Below are 15,531 nucleotides of genomic sequence, written 5' to 3'. Positions count from 1 at the left end.
CACACAGTGTGCAGTGAATGCCAACCCACTTGGGACGCTCTTGCGTGCTTTCGATTCCACACCCACTGCAACACCGGTCGGACAAGTAAAGCACTGTGAATATTCTTATGTCTTCTTACAGTGAAAATTACACATGTGGAAAGAAATACTAATTTTGCTTTCATAAAGTCAAACTTAAACCTCCAGATAGTTTTATAATGTAGCAGCATCGACCTGATTGCCATTGTGCGTTATTTGTGCCATTCTGGCACCCAAAGTGTGATGTGATTTATTCAGGGTTTTGCCCCATTCTGGTACAGAACTGCCATTTAAAACCCTCGTGCTTTAGCCTATCCCTCTTTGCACTGTGCAGGGTTAGTGTTGTCATTACTCCACAGCATACCACCTCCATGTCATCGTCACTTCGGTTTTCTTTTTAAAAACACATCTGATCTCGAAATCTCACTCTAAAGCCTTCTGACCTCAACACACAATGAGAACTGCTCTAAAGAAACAGGTTGAGCAGTGGAAAAAGAAAAACAAGCAGGACCAGATTTTCATTCTCACAGAGTCAATCTCTTGTGCACGCAAGAATGCTCCTGATCAATTGTGTGTGGGGGTTTGGGTGTGTGTGTCACTTAATGTGGATGCTTTGCTTTGAAACATAGGTAAATAGTGTTTGCTTGTTGCACAGACTCCTTTTAGTTGTTGACAGATCTCTCTTTGTGCCGCTTTATTATGAGAGTCTCCCTGTTTTCTCTGGCCTGTGAGCCCTTGTGTTCGAGCATGTCTTGTGGGCAAAAAAAAAAATGCCTGACAAACCACAAGGAGGTACAAAGCCAGCCTCACAATTGGCCCTTTGACAATCCCACTTGAGCACCATATGAGCTGATCGACACAGTGAAAGATTTTGTTCTGGAATCGTTGGCCTCTTCAACACAAACGACTTTCAAATGTGTTTAAATAACACTGCTTGGTGCAGCAGCTATTTCGAGTGACACAGACGCATGCCCACACTTTAATGCTTTGAAATGCAGCTTGCATTACACAAACAGCTAAAACCTGTTTGTTTTTTATCTTCCCACGTTGTACAATGACAGACAGCTTTTTTTTCCTGCGAAGTTTCTTGGAAAACTAATTGCATGTGTACAGAAGAGACAATATGATAGTGTGGTATGTGCTTGTTGTGTTTTGGGTATATCTGGTTTCATCGGGTGGTTTATTGTCTCAGACTGTTCACTGTATCAGAGCCAACTGAAAATAAGAGGGATTTTATCAAATTCATTCAACTTTATCAAACGCTGAAAGAGTCCTGTCATCTGGAAACTACTGCTTAGACTCTTTGAGTTTAAAAATGATGAGCTTCACACTTTAAGTTGCTTCGGTCAGCCATCCAAAGCAACTGACATTGCTCAAGAGAGGTGGAGAAGAAAATGTAGCCAGGGTGGAGTGAGTGATTGTCAGGGGTGATTTGAAACAGAAGTGAAAGGGCAGGTTTACAAGATGGATGTAGTGAAGACACCTGACACCTGACGCAGGTTCAGGTGTCACAGAGGAAGATGCTAAGGATAGGGCGAGATGGAGGCAGATAATATGCTCTGGCATCCCCTAAAGGGACTGTGGTCAAGTGAGCCTTCATATGCAAAGTCACCGTCAAGCTAGCCGCACCCCCAGCCACAAACACAATGTTGTTGCACTTTTCTTACGCATGTTACGGTACGGGTGCCGACTCCTGCCATTTTCACTATTTTACCTCTCAATCCAACTTCAAGTTTTGAAGTATTAGCAGTTGATATATATAATTATAAATTAATTTCTAATTCCTGCACTATGCATTGAAAATAAAAATAAAAACACGTTTATATATCCTGTAAGAGTTGATAATATATTTCCAAAGCAATATCTTCTCACTATACTGTACATTCCTGTTCACCCTGACCTGATCCCCAACTAAGTAAAATTGCTGCACTGTATTTTTGATTATGTGTGGGGTTTTTGTTTGTTTGTTTGTTTGTTTTTTTATTACAGGAAAACTGTTAAAGGTGACGCAAATATTTCACTGGATTCTTACTCTGGATCACCCTCACTCTTCCTCCTCTGGCTCACAGCCCAAAGAACTGTATGATTTCTGAGAAAATTACAGTACTGTGCTTTGAATATTCTCAACTTTGAACTGATATTAATAATAATGAAGTATATTTTATTGATCCCCGTGGGGAAATTACTCTCTCTGCATTTAATCCATTCACTCAGTGAAGCGGTGGGCAGCCACTAACCAGGCGTCCGGGGAGCAGTGTGTAGGGATGGTACCTTCCTCGGGGGTACCTCAGCGTAGCTGTTCAGTGGAACCGAATCCCCGTCCTTCAGATCGTGGGGCGACCATGCTATCTACTGAGCAATCCCGGTCCCGGCTTTAAACTAAAACTGCAAAGGGTGGCACAAATATTTCACTGGATTCTTACTGTAGTTTACCCTCACTCCTACCCTTCCAGCTCACAGCCCAATGAATTGGATGGTTTCAGAGAAATTTAATAGTAAACTCTATCCCAATTACATTGGACAGAGTTTACTATCCTGAAGTGTTGTTCGTGGCTGAAAGGATGAATCAGTTAGAGGCAGAAGGAGCTCTGCTGCTTTACAAGTGTGGAATGAAGCAACTGTGATGAGTTGTCACCTTTTGTGGCATGCTCCACTCCCACTGGTAAGCAAACTGAAGAGGATCAACACTGATGCAGGGGCGGATCTAGAGAGGTGGCATGGGGTGGCATGTGCTGCCCTAAAATGATCTCTTAATACTCCTAATGCCACTTTAGCTTTGCATATGACAGTGTTCTTTATTAAAATAAGATAACATTAACACTTTGAGCCCAGCAACAATTACAGCTGAATATACATTCTAAAATTGAATATATTGCATAATTGTACCCCCCTTCCACCATTAACAAATGGTGTTATGAGTGTTGTGAGTGAGTGTTATTAACCCTCTGTGTGCTGCAACTCCAAATCACATGACCGACATGTGAAGCTGACATAGCAACAAGCTGCAGCCACCCTGAGTCTCTATTTTATCTCATGTTGAAAGTTCTTACTTCAAAGTACATCAGTTTTAAAATTTTAATGACAAGCCACTAAATCCAGAGCAATGATTAATTTTTTTTTTATAAGCGGTTAAAAAAAAGTAAAGAAAGAAAAAAAGCCACCTCTTTCCTATTGGTGGAAAAATGTACCATGTCGACCTGTTAAAAAAATGGCAACATGCGGGATTTGGTTGTTGAGGAAGAGGGGAAAGTTTGGGGAGTTTGGGCAACAAGAGCTAACGAGTGAGAGAGTTTTGAAATGATAGATAGCTGTGTTGGGAGTGTGTAGTTAGTACATTGTGTTGTCTTATGTAGTCAGTGTGTAGTCTAAGGAGCTTCTTTAAGTTGCTTGAAGACTGGATGACTGAGAACCTTCACAGACATAGTCAGTGTGTAATGTATTTGCTGTTTTGTTGTGTGCCAGTGAGGTTATTAATGAAATAAGACAATTTGCAGGTGCAAAAGACCTCAGCCCAGCAAATGATGAAAAACATTTGTTCATGACAGTGCAGATTTCTGACATTTTGTGTAAATGTAAGCAACAATTTGAATTTTTCTAACAGAAAACAGTGTGAAACCCAAGTTAGACTTGTGTTTGTAAATGAATCGCCCCATGTTGTGTAGCTTTCTGGATTTTATACTTATTGGGATACATATTTATTTATTATTTTTTGTAACTGAGATGTTTAATTATGTGGGATACAGAAAATAATTAAGTTATAGATTACATTATGTGCTTAAAAAACGCTTTGATTTTTCCACCTCATTTGATTTCCATGGCACCACAAGAAAATTTCTCTAGATCCGCCCCTGCACTGACGACACTGCATTGGTTGGGCGTATTGCAAATATTTCAAAACTGGAAGTGGATCGAGTAGCAAAATAGTGATAAATGGCAGGATACAGAAGACTCAGGTGTTTTTAAGCCAGTCAGCACCCATACCGTAATACGCGTAAGAGGTACGGCTGGCTTGACCGTTACTTCACATGTCAGTGCTGCTCACTTGACCGCAGTCTAAAGGGAGCAGAGAAGAAGAAGATACTTAGAAGTGATTTGAACCGATTTCAATAAAACTAAACTAAACTGTCGTCCTAATATTAACACGAATTAGTACTACTACTACCAATAATATATAATTTAAATTTACATATAAAAATGCTAAAACGTAATTTCCTGTCTAGAAGGAAGTTTGGTTGTTGCTATAGCAACCCCATGTAAGAAAACATGGCTGACAAATTATGAAGTCGTCGCACCAGTTTATAAATTACTTAATCTAAGCTACGAATATATCTCTTTCTTACTAACACCTCTGTAACATTTGGCATGATCCATTTAGCTACAGTAGACGTGTCAGCTATGGAAGAGGAGCCGGAGACCAGAGGAAAGCTGCGGGCTGACCCTTCTGTGAACACTCACAGACCCGCGTGTGGAAAATCCCAGGTAAGATCCACCTGACACCTTTAAATGTCTAGGGAACATCAAAACTAATGATAATAATACTAATGAAAAAGCTAACTTCTCTTTCGTTGTATCCCAGAATATTTCTCATGTACTAGCAAGCATCTTTAAGCATCTTTACACAAACGACATAATTAGAAAAGACACTGTGTCCAACCTAGTTCAAACAAAACGTGTACGAGGCAGCTATCATGACAGATACGTTGAAGAACTCCAACAGGTAATCATATACACTCATCTACAACTTGTAAAAAAAATCACTGTCAAAAGTCAGCTGAAGAATAATACAGTGTTATTTTTCCCCTATTGCCACACAGGTTCATTCGGAGTATGAACAGCGTATTAAGCAGGTTGACATGCTGGACAATCACATGATTCAGGCCAGTGCATGTGCTGCAGCCAAAGAAAACCAGGCCTATGAGAGAATGAAGGCGACAGCAGGAGATGTCTGTGATCATCAGGAACTGCTTACAGGTGAGATACTTTTAAAAACTTTAAAAACTTTTAAAAATATAACTGTGTTATATTGCTGTAATATACTAGTGTTTCTGTCCCTAAATGTATGGCTCAAAGGAACCTAACATATAAGATGTCATGACGCTGGTGGCATTCAACAAGATTTCAATCATGAAATTACAAACAAGAGGTGGGAGCTCCGGCTAAAACAAAAGAAGAAGAAGTCTGTGAACCAACCACACAGCGGGCTATTGGATTCAGGCTTCTCTCCTAGTAGTTTTTGTAAACTAGAGTAATAGAAACGCAACAGAAAACAGGTCTGCTGGTAACTCCAAACTCAACTATACTTAGTAAACAAAGCTGATAACAGAAAGATAACGTCAGTGCTCATGGAGTTGAGGGATGAGGAATGAGGGACCAAGACACTAGTTGCTGACCACCACTGCGTTGTCTAGGTTTATATGTGTGTGGTGAGCCTTCTGCAACCAATCGGCACTAAGAATAAATCAGAGAAGTGAGAGAGTAGTAATGAAGGTGAGAATAAGAACACAAAAAGATGATGAGGGTACTGATGCACTGAGATTGTATGTATCTCTGCACTCATGTACCAAAGAGCTCATCATGCTTGCTTAATCCCACCATCTACATGTGTTTATTTGTTTTCAGAATGCCTCATTTGATTCGATTTTTATACCTATTTTCAGTCAAATCAGCCTTTTCCTGGTGTGTGGATGAAGATCTTCTTGAAATGAATAATCTGATTTCCCCAAAGGATTACTTGGCTACACAAAAACCACATGTACGAGCACCAGCAGCAGGTATCTGACCCTCTTTAACATTTATCTTAAATTTATTAGTTGCCAGTGATTCGGTGCTACAAACTTTCTTTTCTTGTCAGAAAAGTGGAATCCTGCCAAACCGACCATTGCCTTCACCATGCATGTGTCCCGAAAGCCTCAGGATGATGGTTACACAGTCATTCGCCGCCCAGAAAAAACGGGCTTTGTAGACATCCAGTTAGACCACAGTGTGACCTTTGAGTCCTGCTCAGACACCCCAAGGAGGAAGGAAACTCAAAGGGAGGTGAGGAGATTGATAAGATCTTTATATATCGCTGCTGATCCCTTTTTCCTGGGCAAAGGTCGAGTAGGTATTTTAATTCAATTTTTGTGTTTCTTCTCCAAATACAATCAAAAATAATAATGATTGGATAAAAAGGTTGTTAAACAATAGCAAAAAAAGACAACCTGGGAACAACGTGCATTCAAATTCAAAATGTAATTCCATCAAAATCATCTTCCAAGCCAAACCAGACCAAGACTAAGCCAAAATGGAAGGGTGAGCCAAGTGTGAAGGATCGAGCGGATGGCTGGGAGAAACTTCTGAAGCTGAAAGATCGACAGAACTTCCTTCGCAATCCGCGCTTCCTTCCCCTAAATTCACAGCAGGGCGGCACGTCCCTCATCAGGCCCAGAACCAAAGGGAAGGCAGAGCCTGAGAGCAAAGGCGCTAAAAAGAAAAGGTAATTAAAGAGAATAAAAGGCTTTTTAATAATTTCAAGGAACATCCTTATCATTTTGTGATAAGGAAGCATGTACAGTTAAGGCACATTGCTGATAGGACATTTTTGCATGGGAAATGCAGGAAGCTCAGGCAAGACAATCCCCTTCAATATCCACAGCAAACACGAGTATCATTTACCTCAGTGGAAAACAGCTGTACCCCCTTTGTGCCATAGCAGAGATGTGTAAGTTGATACTCTGAACATGATGTAGTCTCACATAATGCAGTCAGGCTGTTTACATCAAATGCACGTCCCCACACTCTACTAGACACACACAGAATCAATATGTACTGTACATAGATAAACTCTGCTGGTACAGCCAAGCGTCTCTAAAAAAAAGACAAGCTGACTATTATGTGTGTTGTGTATTGTAGTGTGACTGAAAGCCACAACTGATTGTTTCCTATCTTTCACTTCCCGTGAGCCTGTCTTTATTGTGAATACACACAATGCTCAGGTGCGGTTGTGTTTGTACTCTTACTTTGAAAGCCCCGCCGAGGAGCCGATTCCAGTCTTCCTAGCAAAACCTTCAGTGGTGGTTTTCACCGACTATAGTGTGGGAAACATCTATGAGGTGTGTTTCAGAGCTTTTATAACCAGACAAAAACGGAATCCTCCTTTTTCTGTGAATTGGTGCACTGTAACAAGCCCTTGCCCTGCCCTTTCCTGTCTCAGACTACACTGGAGCTTAAAAACGTGACTTCTTCAAGCCGCCACATCCGAGTGATCCCTCCTACCACTCCTTACTTCTCTATTGGCTTGGGTGAGCTCCTTTTGGTTCTGATTGGATGGTGCATATTTTCTTGTTGTTGATGTGGTGAGGAAATAAGCAAGTGTGTCAAAGTGTAAGTGACTGCATTAAACAGGAATGCCACAGAGCTTTAGCCACAAAAAAAGTTTTCATTTTGGACTACAGTTTTAGCATTCCTGTGGAGACAGCAGCTCCTCTGTATGCCAATATTAACCTCACGTTTTAACTTACACTAAGCTATCTGAAGATAAGCAGTACCACACAAAATTCAGATTGTTGTCATTGTGATACGTTTTGGCAGGGAGATTCCCAGGTGAAGGGGGCGTTGTTGCCCCGGGGATGAGCTGTAAGTACACGCTGCGTTTTGCTCCAGACTCCTTGGGAGACTACAAGGACTTTATAGTGGTGGAGACCCAGGCGGAGGGCCCATTTGTGGTACCGATTGAGGCATGGAGACCTCCTCCTATTCTCACCTGTATGTTTTCACTGCAATCTGCCCCACCAATTTTGTTGTTATTCACATTAGTTACTTCATTTGCCGATGTACTGCTGATATGCTTCCCTCTTATTCTTCAGTACCAAGAGTCCTGGACTGTGGTTACTGTCTCATTGGAGGAGTCAAGTTTGTTGAGTTTCTGTGCCAAAATGTGGGCCTCAGCACTGGGACCTTTTGCATTATTCCCAAGGACGAGTGGCCAGCTTCAAATTTTAGGGTAAAAAAACTGACACATATAAATATATCAATGTTTTAATTCAGTTTTTCTGCAACCAAACAGCTCAGTCTCATTCTCATTAGCTCCAATTTTCCTTATATAGTCTTTGGCCAGAACATACTTTTCTGAGCAGCCACCCTTTGCTGTCAGTCCCTCCCTTTTTGTACTGGAGCCAGGAGAGGCCACTGTTGTTGAGGTGAGTCTGGATTTAAAATCAGGTAGAGTAATATGTTAATTCAATTCTTCTTTGTTTTTTCCTTTCAGTTCCCCCACCTCTGACTTCTAATCAGCTGACTGTATCTATGGAAACTGAGCATGTAAAAAAAAAAGTGTTAATGTGGATTTACAGGTGGTTTTCTTTCCAACCACCGCTGAGAAGAGCTGCCAGGTTTTCACTGTTGTGTGTGACAACTGCCAGGTGAAAGACATTTCCATTGAAGGTAAATCCCAACAAGAGGCATTGCTAAGAGCTATGCTCCGCAATAAATTATGCATTGTGTGTAATGTGCGTTTGCTTCTCAGGTGAGGGCCAGCTGATCGCACTGGAGCTGGTGTCTGTGTCTGGGGGGGAGGAGCCTCCTGTGGTTGGAGAGGTGCATGACCTTACTGCAGAGCACTTTATCCGTTTCAGCCCATGCAACCCTCACTCTGTGCAACAGAAGAAGCTTGTCATCAGAAACAATGTGTAAGAGTCGCACGCCTCATGTGTTTTATAAGCAAATCTCTTCCTTTTCAAATTTTTGGCCACAGGGTAACATAAGATAGGGTTCAAGCACCCGTACTAGCTGTATTAACATTGCTGAAGTTTCCCGGATGGAATAATGAAATGCTAATAAACTCTGTTTCTGACTCTGTGTTGTTGTTTTTTGCAACAGCAAAATTCCTTTCAGAGATCAGTAAATAACACATTTTATGTCTGTTTCTTTCTCCTTTCTTCATCTCGGAATAAAGCCACTTGGAGCTTCCTTTTCACTGGCAGATCATGAAGCCCAACTTGCATCCTCTGCTTCCACGGGAAAGCCCTGATGCCTCACATATCCAGTTCCACTTGGCCACAGACGAGGTTTTCCATGTCAGCCCCTCAACAGGCATCCTGGCTCCCTGCCAGGACCAAGAGTATCTGCTCATCTTTTGTCCTAAAGAGGTAAAGAGGACTCGGGATAAATAGCTGAAAAAAATAAATAAATCCAGCAATCATTGTATCATTGTGGTAAACAATGTTGCATTTCTTGAATGAAGAATGTGTTTTCTCAAGTTAAAGGATTATCACAGTGTCTGCCACTTAGTCCTGAGAGACATCCCCCAGCTGCCACCAGAGCCTTCCGACAGCAGGTTGATAAATGTTAATATAACAAAATAAAATCACAAGCTCTCACACATGATGCTTACTAAACAATGCCTGCCTTGTTCATTTTTTATTTTTTTGTATCTAACAAATTGTATAATTTGGGGAGATATAGCGTCCTTCAGCCCGTGCAGCCTGGCTCCAAGGTAACAAGCGTCATCATCATGGAGATAGAGGTCAAGGGGTCAACGGAGCCTTATCAGATCTTGCTGGAGCCTTACGCCATTGTGATCCCCGGAGAGATTTTTATTTGCACACCCACTTCAAGGCAGTTCAAGGTTAGTTTCTAATAGTGGAGTTAAATCACTTCATTCTGCTCCCACATCGCTATTATTAATGAATTTATTGTTTCTGTGTTGTACGTGTACCAGATGTGGAACCACAGCAAAACCTTCATCTGTTTTCAATGGGAGAGAATTAACAGCAGCTGTCATGTAATAGAAGTGGAGCCATCGTCTGGCAGAATAGGTGCATTACAGAGTTGATCTGCTTAATGGTGCAAAAAAGTATAATTTTTAAATGTTTATATCTTTTTTGTTTTTTGGCTTGACAATTCTTTACTGGGCCGTATCCAGAGGAGAATGAATGTTTTGACTTCAGTCTTACTGTGACGGGAGGGAAAGCAGAGAATATTGTGACTAGTTTGGTTTGCCACATACAGCACCACCATGAGCCGGTCACTCTGGCTGTAGAAGTCTCCTTCAAAGTAAGATTGAACCACACAGCATAAATGCATTACTGTAGCGTCTATTTTTGTGACATTACTATCATTTGGTGGTGTTAAACAGGGCCCCACAGTGACTCTCAATGTGCCCAGCATTGACTTTGGACCCATAAGACCCAGAGAACAGACTCAGACTACCCTGCTCCTTACCAATACCACCCAGCTGGAAGCCTCTTGGATCCTGGAGAGAAAGCATCAAGACTCACAGGTACATAGGAAACACGATAAAATGAAAGCTAGGCTGACTGTTCATTCTGTTCATGAAGTGACTCCATATAAACAATCTGTGTTGCTGCTTAGATCTCAGTTGAACCCAGCAGGGGTCTCTTGCCTCCCTTGGCCTCTTGCAATGTCGACGTGCTCTTTAAGCCACATTCCTGCCAGCTGTTTGAAACTGAGCTGGAACTGACTGTGGAAAATGGGACAGGATGGTAAGGAAGCACAGTCACATAAAACAATGTGATTCCTCCTTTTAGTCTAGAATACAATCCACAAAAACCATATTAACCATATTAATAAGATGTGAGTAAGTAACAGCACTACCTGTGTGTTCCCTACAGTCACCTGTCAGTGCGAGCAGACGTGCAGTCGTCCCACGTCTGTCTTCTGAACTGCACGCTGTCCTTCCCTGAACTTTATGTTGGAGCTTCTGCCACAGGCACCGTAACTCTTTTCAATCAGACCCTGCTGCCATCACAGTTCAGTTGGCTGGTATGCAACACAACATTCACTGTATTAAGTTGCACTAGCGTATGCAGGAAAAGGTTGTTTCAGTACATATTATTAATGGGAAATAGATCTTTCTCCATGGACATGTGGGCTATATCAAGCTTGTCTTTTAATAGTTATTGTTGCTTTGAACAGGCCGAGCTGCAGGGCAAACAAGCTTCACTGTGTTCAGCCACCTTTGACCCCTCCTCTGGTACTCTGGGACCTAAAGTCAGCATGGAGATCACAGTGACTTTTACTGCTCACACAGACGTAAGTGCTAGTTTGCAGCATTTTTTTGAACACACCTAAAGTTTGAAAGAAAAAAGTCTCACCTTTTTTCTTCTAGCTCGAGCTGACCGAGGTTGCTGCTGTCTGTGAAGTCCAGGGAATGAACTCCCCTCTTGTTGTTGGAATTGTGGCCAAACCCAAGAAACTCAGTGTGTCTTACAGTGTGCCCGGTGTCTGGTAGTGAACTTGCCTTAAAGTCTTGCATCTAAAAATCCACTGCATCAAATAACTCCGTTTCAGATACTGAAAAAACTGTTTTTTCTCGTTCTAGTCCAAATGGTCAGAGTCCTTCAACACCAGTACTTGAGTTTGGAGATGGTGTCATTTTGAAGAGTGCTGTTAGCAAGCAGTTACTGATAACCAATCAAACTGCTATCCCGGCTCCTTTTACCGTAGAGGCAGAATATTTCACCTGCCATGCCTTGAAGCCAAATAAGCAGCCAGAGAAAAGGTGAAGGGAGCTGAATTATTGATCAAAGTATAACTCTGCTTTGACAGAAAATCTGACACTGGCTGCATCTTAATCGCAGATTTGCATACGTCACGAATCCGCTCCACTCTCTTCAAGCTAAGAAAGCAGAGGAAAAAGCACACGAGGGTATGCATCATCTTCAGATTGTGCTTTTGATATAAAGAAACAAGGAACTGACTCTGTTTGTTTGCTCGTTGCCAGAGTTTGTGAGTAGCCTGCTGGCTCATGGAAAAGGCGCCGCTTTTTTTGTCACGCCACACACGGGGACACTCGGAGCGTTTGAGAGTCGGGCTGTGGACGTGACTGCCTACACTGACATGTGGGGGGAGTACACAGACCACCTCATATGCAAAGTATGTTGCCACAGTTTAAGCTAATAAATGTGATGTAACTGATGTAATAAACTGGATATAAAACATGGATGTAGCTACTAAGTCTTAAAAGGTAAAGCCATTGTAGAACTACCTTAAATCTGCATTTCTTTTAATGGCCAGCAGGTGGCGACACCTGTTTTCTGCTCTACGATCTCAGAAAACATGTTCCTGATGAGTTTATGGTGTCATTTAGTACACACTGATGTTCATTTTGTAAACTGTGGATAAAGCAGGGAGTGATTGTGCAGTGTGTCTTGAGTTCTATGGTGAATCTAAATGGCCTCTTTCTTTATTTTAATTCAGTACTTTATTTTTGATCCAGGTGGGGGATCTCAAGCCTGTGCTTATTCCCATCCATATGACAGTGAAAGGCTGCCCCCTCTACTTCCAGATGACGGGCCCACGAGCACAGGATCAGAACCAGGGACCAATCATACAGTCTGTTCCACAGTCCTTTTCCCCAGCTATTTATACCTATATTTGTGTATTTTTAATGAGCGGCTATCTCATTTAATGAGAAATACCTCTCCTCATCATTAGGTTTGGCACTCATGTATCGGGTGGTGACACCGTTTCTCGTTCTCTTCGCATCAACAATCCCACCATGTTTGGTAAGTGTTCTCAGTAAACACTGTGTGCTGGAAAAGGACTTAATGACCCTGTCGTTTCCTGTCTGAGGGACTAACTGCATTCCAGCTTATTACTGGAATAAAAAATATCAAATGGGATTTATAATAGAGCTTAATAGATCAATATATATATATAATATATGTATATAAACAGAGCTTCGGCTTTACTGGTAGCTGCTGTTTTGGCGCTTTTAGGTGTTTTCGAGTGGCTTTCGGTGCTTTTGAGAGTGCTGTCCTTGCCATTGTGAAATCCTATTATCTGCTCATCAGTCAACTGGAAAGCACTTTGAATTGCACTTGCCCGTAGGACATAAATACAGCTTGAAGAAATAAGTTCTAAATGATATAATGTAAATGTCGGCTCGGTGACAGATATTCGTTTGGACTGGGAGACTTACAACGTAGATCAGAACGACGGTAAACTGCTGGACTTTGTGGTGGTGTTTGGAGACGCTTTCCCCCTTAAAGATGCTGATGGCAACGAGGTGCTGAGCAGCGCGCTGAGGCTTTCTAGCTTCAATGAAACAGCATGGGAAAAAACACGCACCACAGTTTCTGAGGAAACAAGTGCTTCTCTCCAAAGCTTGACTGTGAGTATATATTGAACACCATGATGCAGATGCTTAAAGATTTTACCACACATCCTGTGGGAAAACCTCATAAACGCACATTTTCTTCTTTGAATGGCTCGACCTAGCTTTCCTGTATTGATTTCAGGATGTGGAAGAGGAAGAATATATGTCTGAAGATGAGCGTGGGGAAGAAGAGGAGACTTGTCTTTATCCCTCTCTTGGAAAGAAAAAACTCATATCTGTCCACATCAGGCCTCACATGGGCAACCTCTCAGATTACCCCTTCTGCATCACACCGCAACAAATAGTACGGTCGGAGGATTTTAGCCACGTGCTTGTTGTCTGTTATTTCATCTGAGTAATGATGCTTTTCTTTGTAAATCTCAAGGTGATTCCAGCAAAGAGCAGCAGAGCCATCCATGTGTCTTTTACTCCTTTGACCCTTTCTGGGGCTGCTCGTAAGTCCAGATGTGTCGGCTTGGCTCTGGGTTTTATGAACCTAGACTCCGAGGTAAGCTGTTGTGATTCGATGTTAAATCCTGGGAAATGCAAACAGTAGATAACTGTGATCCAGCCTAAATCCTTATACTTTATTGTTGTGTGTAATTCAGCTGGCTGCTTGTGTTCCCGGTAAAGTTGGGAGGGCTCAGGGTTTGGATTTAGAGCCCGTCAGAGTGGATCTACTAGCAGCCGTTCAGACTGCAGCGTAAGCAATTATATTCCTGCTATTTATCCCCACCCGGACACCTAATGCATCCTGCTCGATTTATGTTTCTTAAATTAAAATAAGCTGAGGTTAGGTAAAAGCAGCTCAGAGGTGGTCTGATTAAGTTGCATATCTTCCTCTTGACTTCCTGTCGCTGCAGGCTTTTAGTGCAGGCGGAGGAGGACGATGGGGTGCTGGAGTTTTGTGCTTCGGCCGGTGATTTACTGATGGCAAACTCAAACAACGAGGTAGGTCTGAGAAGTGTACAACACTAATCACCAGTGCTCTGACATGCAAGTGCACACATGAGATGTTTGTCCCAAGTTAATTTTGAACAGTCTATTTTTCTTTTTTTTTTGCAGATAGTAGTGCGTGAATTTGACATCACACAAAGCTTCCAGCTGAAAAACACTTCAGAGATGCCCCTGCACTTCAGCCTGGGGACTCAGCCTCCGTTTTCAGTGGTCAAACCAAAACCCAGAGGCCCGACCAGCACCTCCAGGAATCCTCCGTCTGGGGACAATCAGTCTTTAGTGCTTAAGCCACAACACAGCATGCGGGTGAGATGAGTCATGGATGCAGCAGCATCATTAGAATTTGATTTACACAATTATTTGTAAGTGTTGCCCTCTTTTGTTTAAATACTAGGTGAAAGTGGCCTTCCACTGTTCCCTGCCTCTTCTGGACCATGTGGAACAGACAGATGAGGAAATCCCTCCTGGGGTGAAGCTGATCCACGGTGCAAACGGGCAGATGAAGCTGAGGTTCGAGCAGAATCTCCTGATTCACTACAGCAACAACACCCTGCAGGTTAGGGACATCTGTTCAATGCGTGTATAACAGCTCGGTTGGGAGCTGCTATATGACCTCACATAGTCTATTTGCTCTGTGCAGACGGTGCCACTCTGCGCTCATCTGGATCTTCCAACACTGCGTTTATCTGCTGTCAGCGTCGACTTTGGGCTCTGCTATGTGGGCCAGACGCAAACCAGAGAAGTAAATCTGTACAGCTGTGGAGCCCACATGTTCTGGAAATCTATTACAAGTAATCACAAATCAATCAGTGACCTCTATGTTGCCTAGAAATCTATCTTTCTATGTGAAGCCCAAATTGCTTTGCATAGCATGTCAGCCCTACTCGTGTCATTCACCCTGTGCAGAGTCAGTTGAAGGGGACTCCCATGTGTTCGGAGTAACACCTGACTTTGGACTGCTCGGGTCCAAGGAGCACCGCGTCACCAGCAGCAGCCAGTGTCTTCAGATCAGCTTCACTCCCGGGTAATGCAGCAAACCATTGAAAGAATTTTTACTATTGAAATCGTAAACAGTAAAAAATACCCAGCTAGCTTTATGTAACGCGTTCAAAGTGTGGTTATGTGTGTTTCAGTGACGACAGAGAGTTCAGCACTCTCCTGGTTATCCGGTCTCCTCTCATAAAGACGTCTGTCACGCTGCAGCTCCGGGGAACAGGATCCTTTGATGAAATGTCCAGGTCGAGCTAAATAAGCTAAAGGTGTTGAATCTCTTTATTTATAGTTGATCTGTAAGAATATAAATAAATATAAAAGGTCATTTCTGCTCTTCTTTTATTCTTTATGTACAGCGGCATTAAAGTGCTTGCAGCAAACACTAAGTCATGATTGTTTTCATAAAGACATTTAATTACGAAAAGATACAGACAGAAAGATGCAGCATGTTAAGACTCGCAGTA

General features: G+C 42.3%; 1 protein-coding gene across 3 annotated transcripts; it reads left to right on the top strand.

The window, feature by feature from the left end:
• Nucleotides 1-4,266: 4,266 nt before the first annotated feature.
• On the top strand, nt 4,267-15,392 carry dlec1 (DLEC1 cilia and flagella associated protein). 3 transcript variants are annotated; one of them, XM_085287085.1, is made up of 39 exons: nt 4,267-4,497; nt 4,595-4,735; nt 4,833-4,989; nt 5,676-5,789; nt 5,870-6,054; nt 6,276-6,493; nt 6,653-6,718; nt 7,025-7,109; nt 7,211-7,298; nt 7,588-7,761; nt 7,863-7,999; nt 8,103-8,195; nt 8,349-8,439; nt 8,522-8,684; nt 8,951-9,143; nt 9,255-9,331; nt 9,460-9,622; nt 9,716-9,812; nt 9,920-10,050; nt 10,133-10,276; nt 10,369-10,499; nt 10,629-10,779; nt 10,933-11,049; nt 11,126-11,244; nt 11,339-11,518; nt 11,598-11,665; nt 11,741-11,892; nt 12,236-12,351; nt 12,454-12,524; nt 12,915-13,132; nt 13,260-13,421; nt 13,503-13,625; nt 13,726-13,820; nt 13,981-14,068; nt 14,183-14,380; nt 14,469-14,630; nt 14,715-14,865; nt 14,981-15,098; nt 15,208-15,392. In XM_085287085.1, exons 1-39 carry the CDS (start codon nt 4,381-4,383, stop codon nt 15,320-15,322), a joined length of 5,169 nt encoding a protein of 1,722 aa, XP_085143211.1. In that variant the 5' UTR covers nt 4,267-4,380; the 3' UTR covers nt 15,323-15,392. The 3 variants fall into 3 exon arrangements, with proteins under 3 accessions (XP_085143211.1, XP_085143212.1, XP_085143213.1); XM_085287086.1 differs by lacking the exon at nt 6,653-6,718; XM_085287087.1 differs by lacking the exons at nt 4,267-4,497; nt 4,595-4,735; nt 4,833-4,989 and adding an exon at nt 5,112-5,505.
• Nucleotides 15,393-15,531: the final 139 nt, after the last annotated feature.

This window comes from Mchenga conophoros, linkage group LG9, assembly GCF_057382185.1.
Source record: "Mchenga conophoros isolate Kocher_MC1m ecotype Shallow Benthic linkage group LG9, M_conophoros_male_GT1.1, whole genome shotgun sequence".
In the NCBI taxonomy this organism is placed as follows: Eukaryota; Metazoa; Chordata; class Actinopteri; order Cichliformes; family Cichlidae; genus Mchenga; species Mchenga conophoros.
Note: the sequence above shows the minus strand (reverse complement) of the source record. Positions and strands in the feature narration are given on the sequence as shown.

Excerpts from the sequence above, each read along its gene's own strand:
- dlec1 (XM_085287085.1), top strand. The coding sequence starts at position 4,381 with ATGATCCATTTAGCTACAGTAGACGTGTCAGCTATGGAAGAGGAGCCG. Across the intron at positions 7,762-7,862 it reads ACCTCCTCCTATTCTCACCT|TACCAAGAGTCCTGGACTGT; the intron begins GTATGTTTTCAC and ends CTTATTCTTCAG. Across the intron at positions 8,196-8,348 it reads GAGAGGCCACTGTTGTTGAG|GTGGTTTTCTTTCCAACCAC; the intron begins GTGAGTCTGGAT and ends GTGGATTTACAG.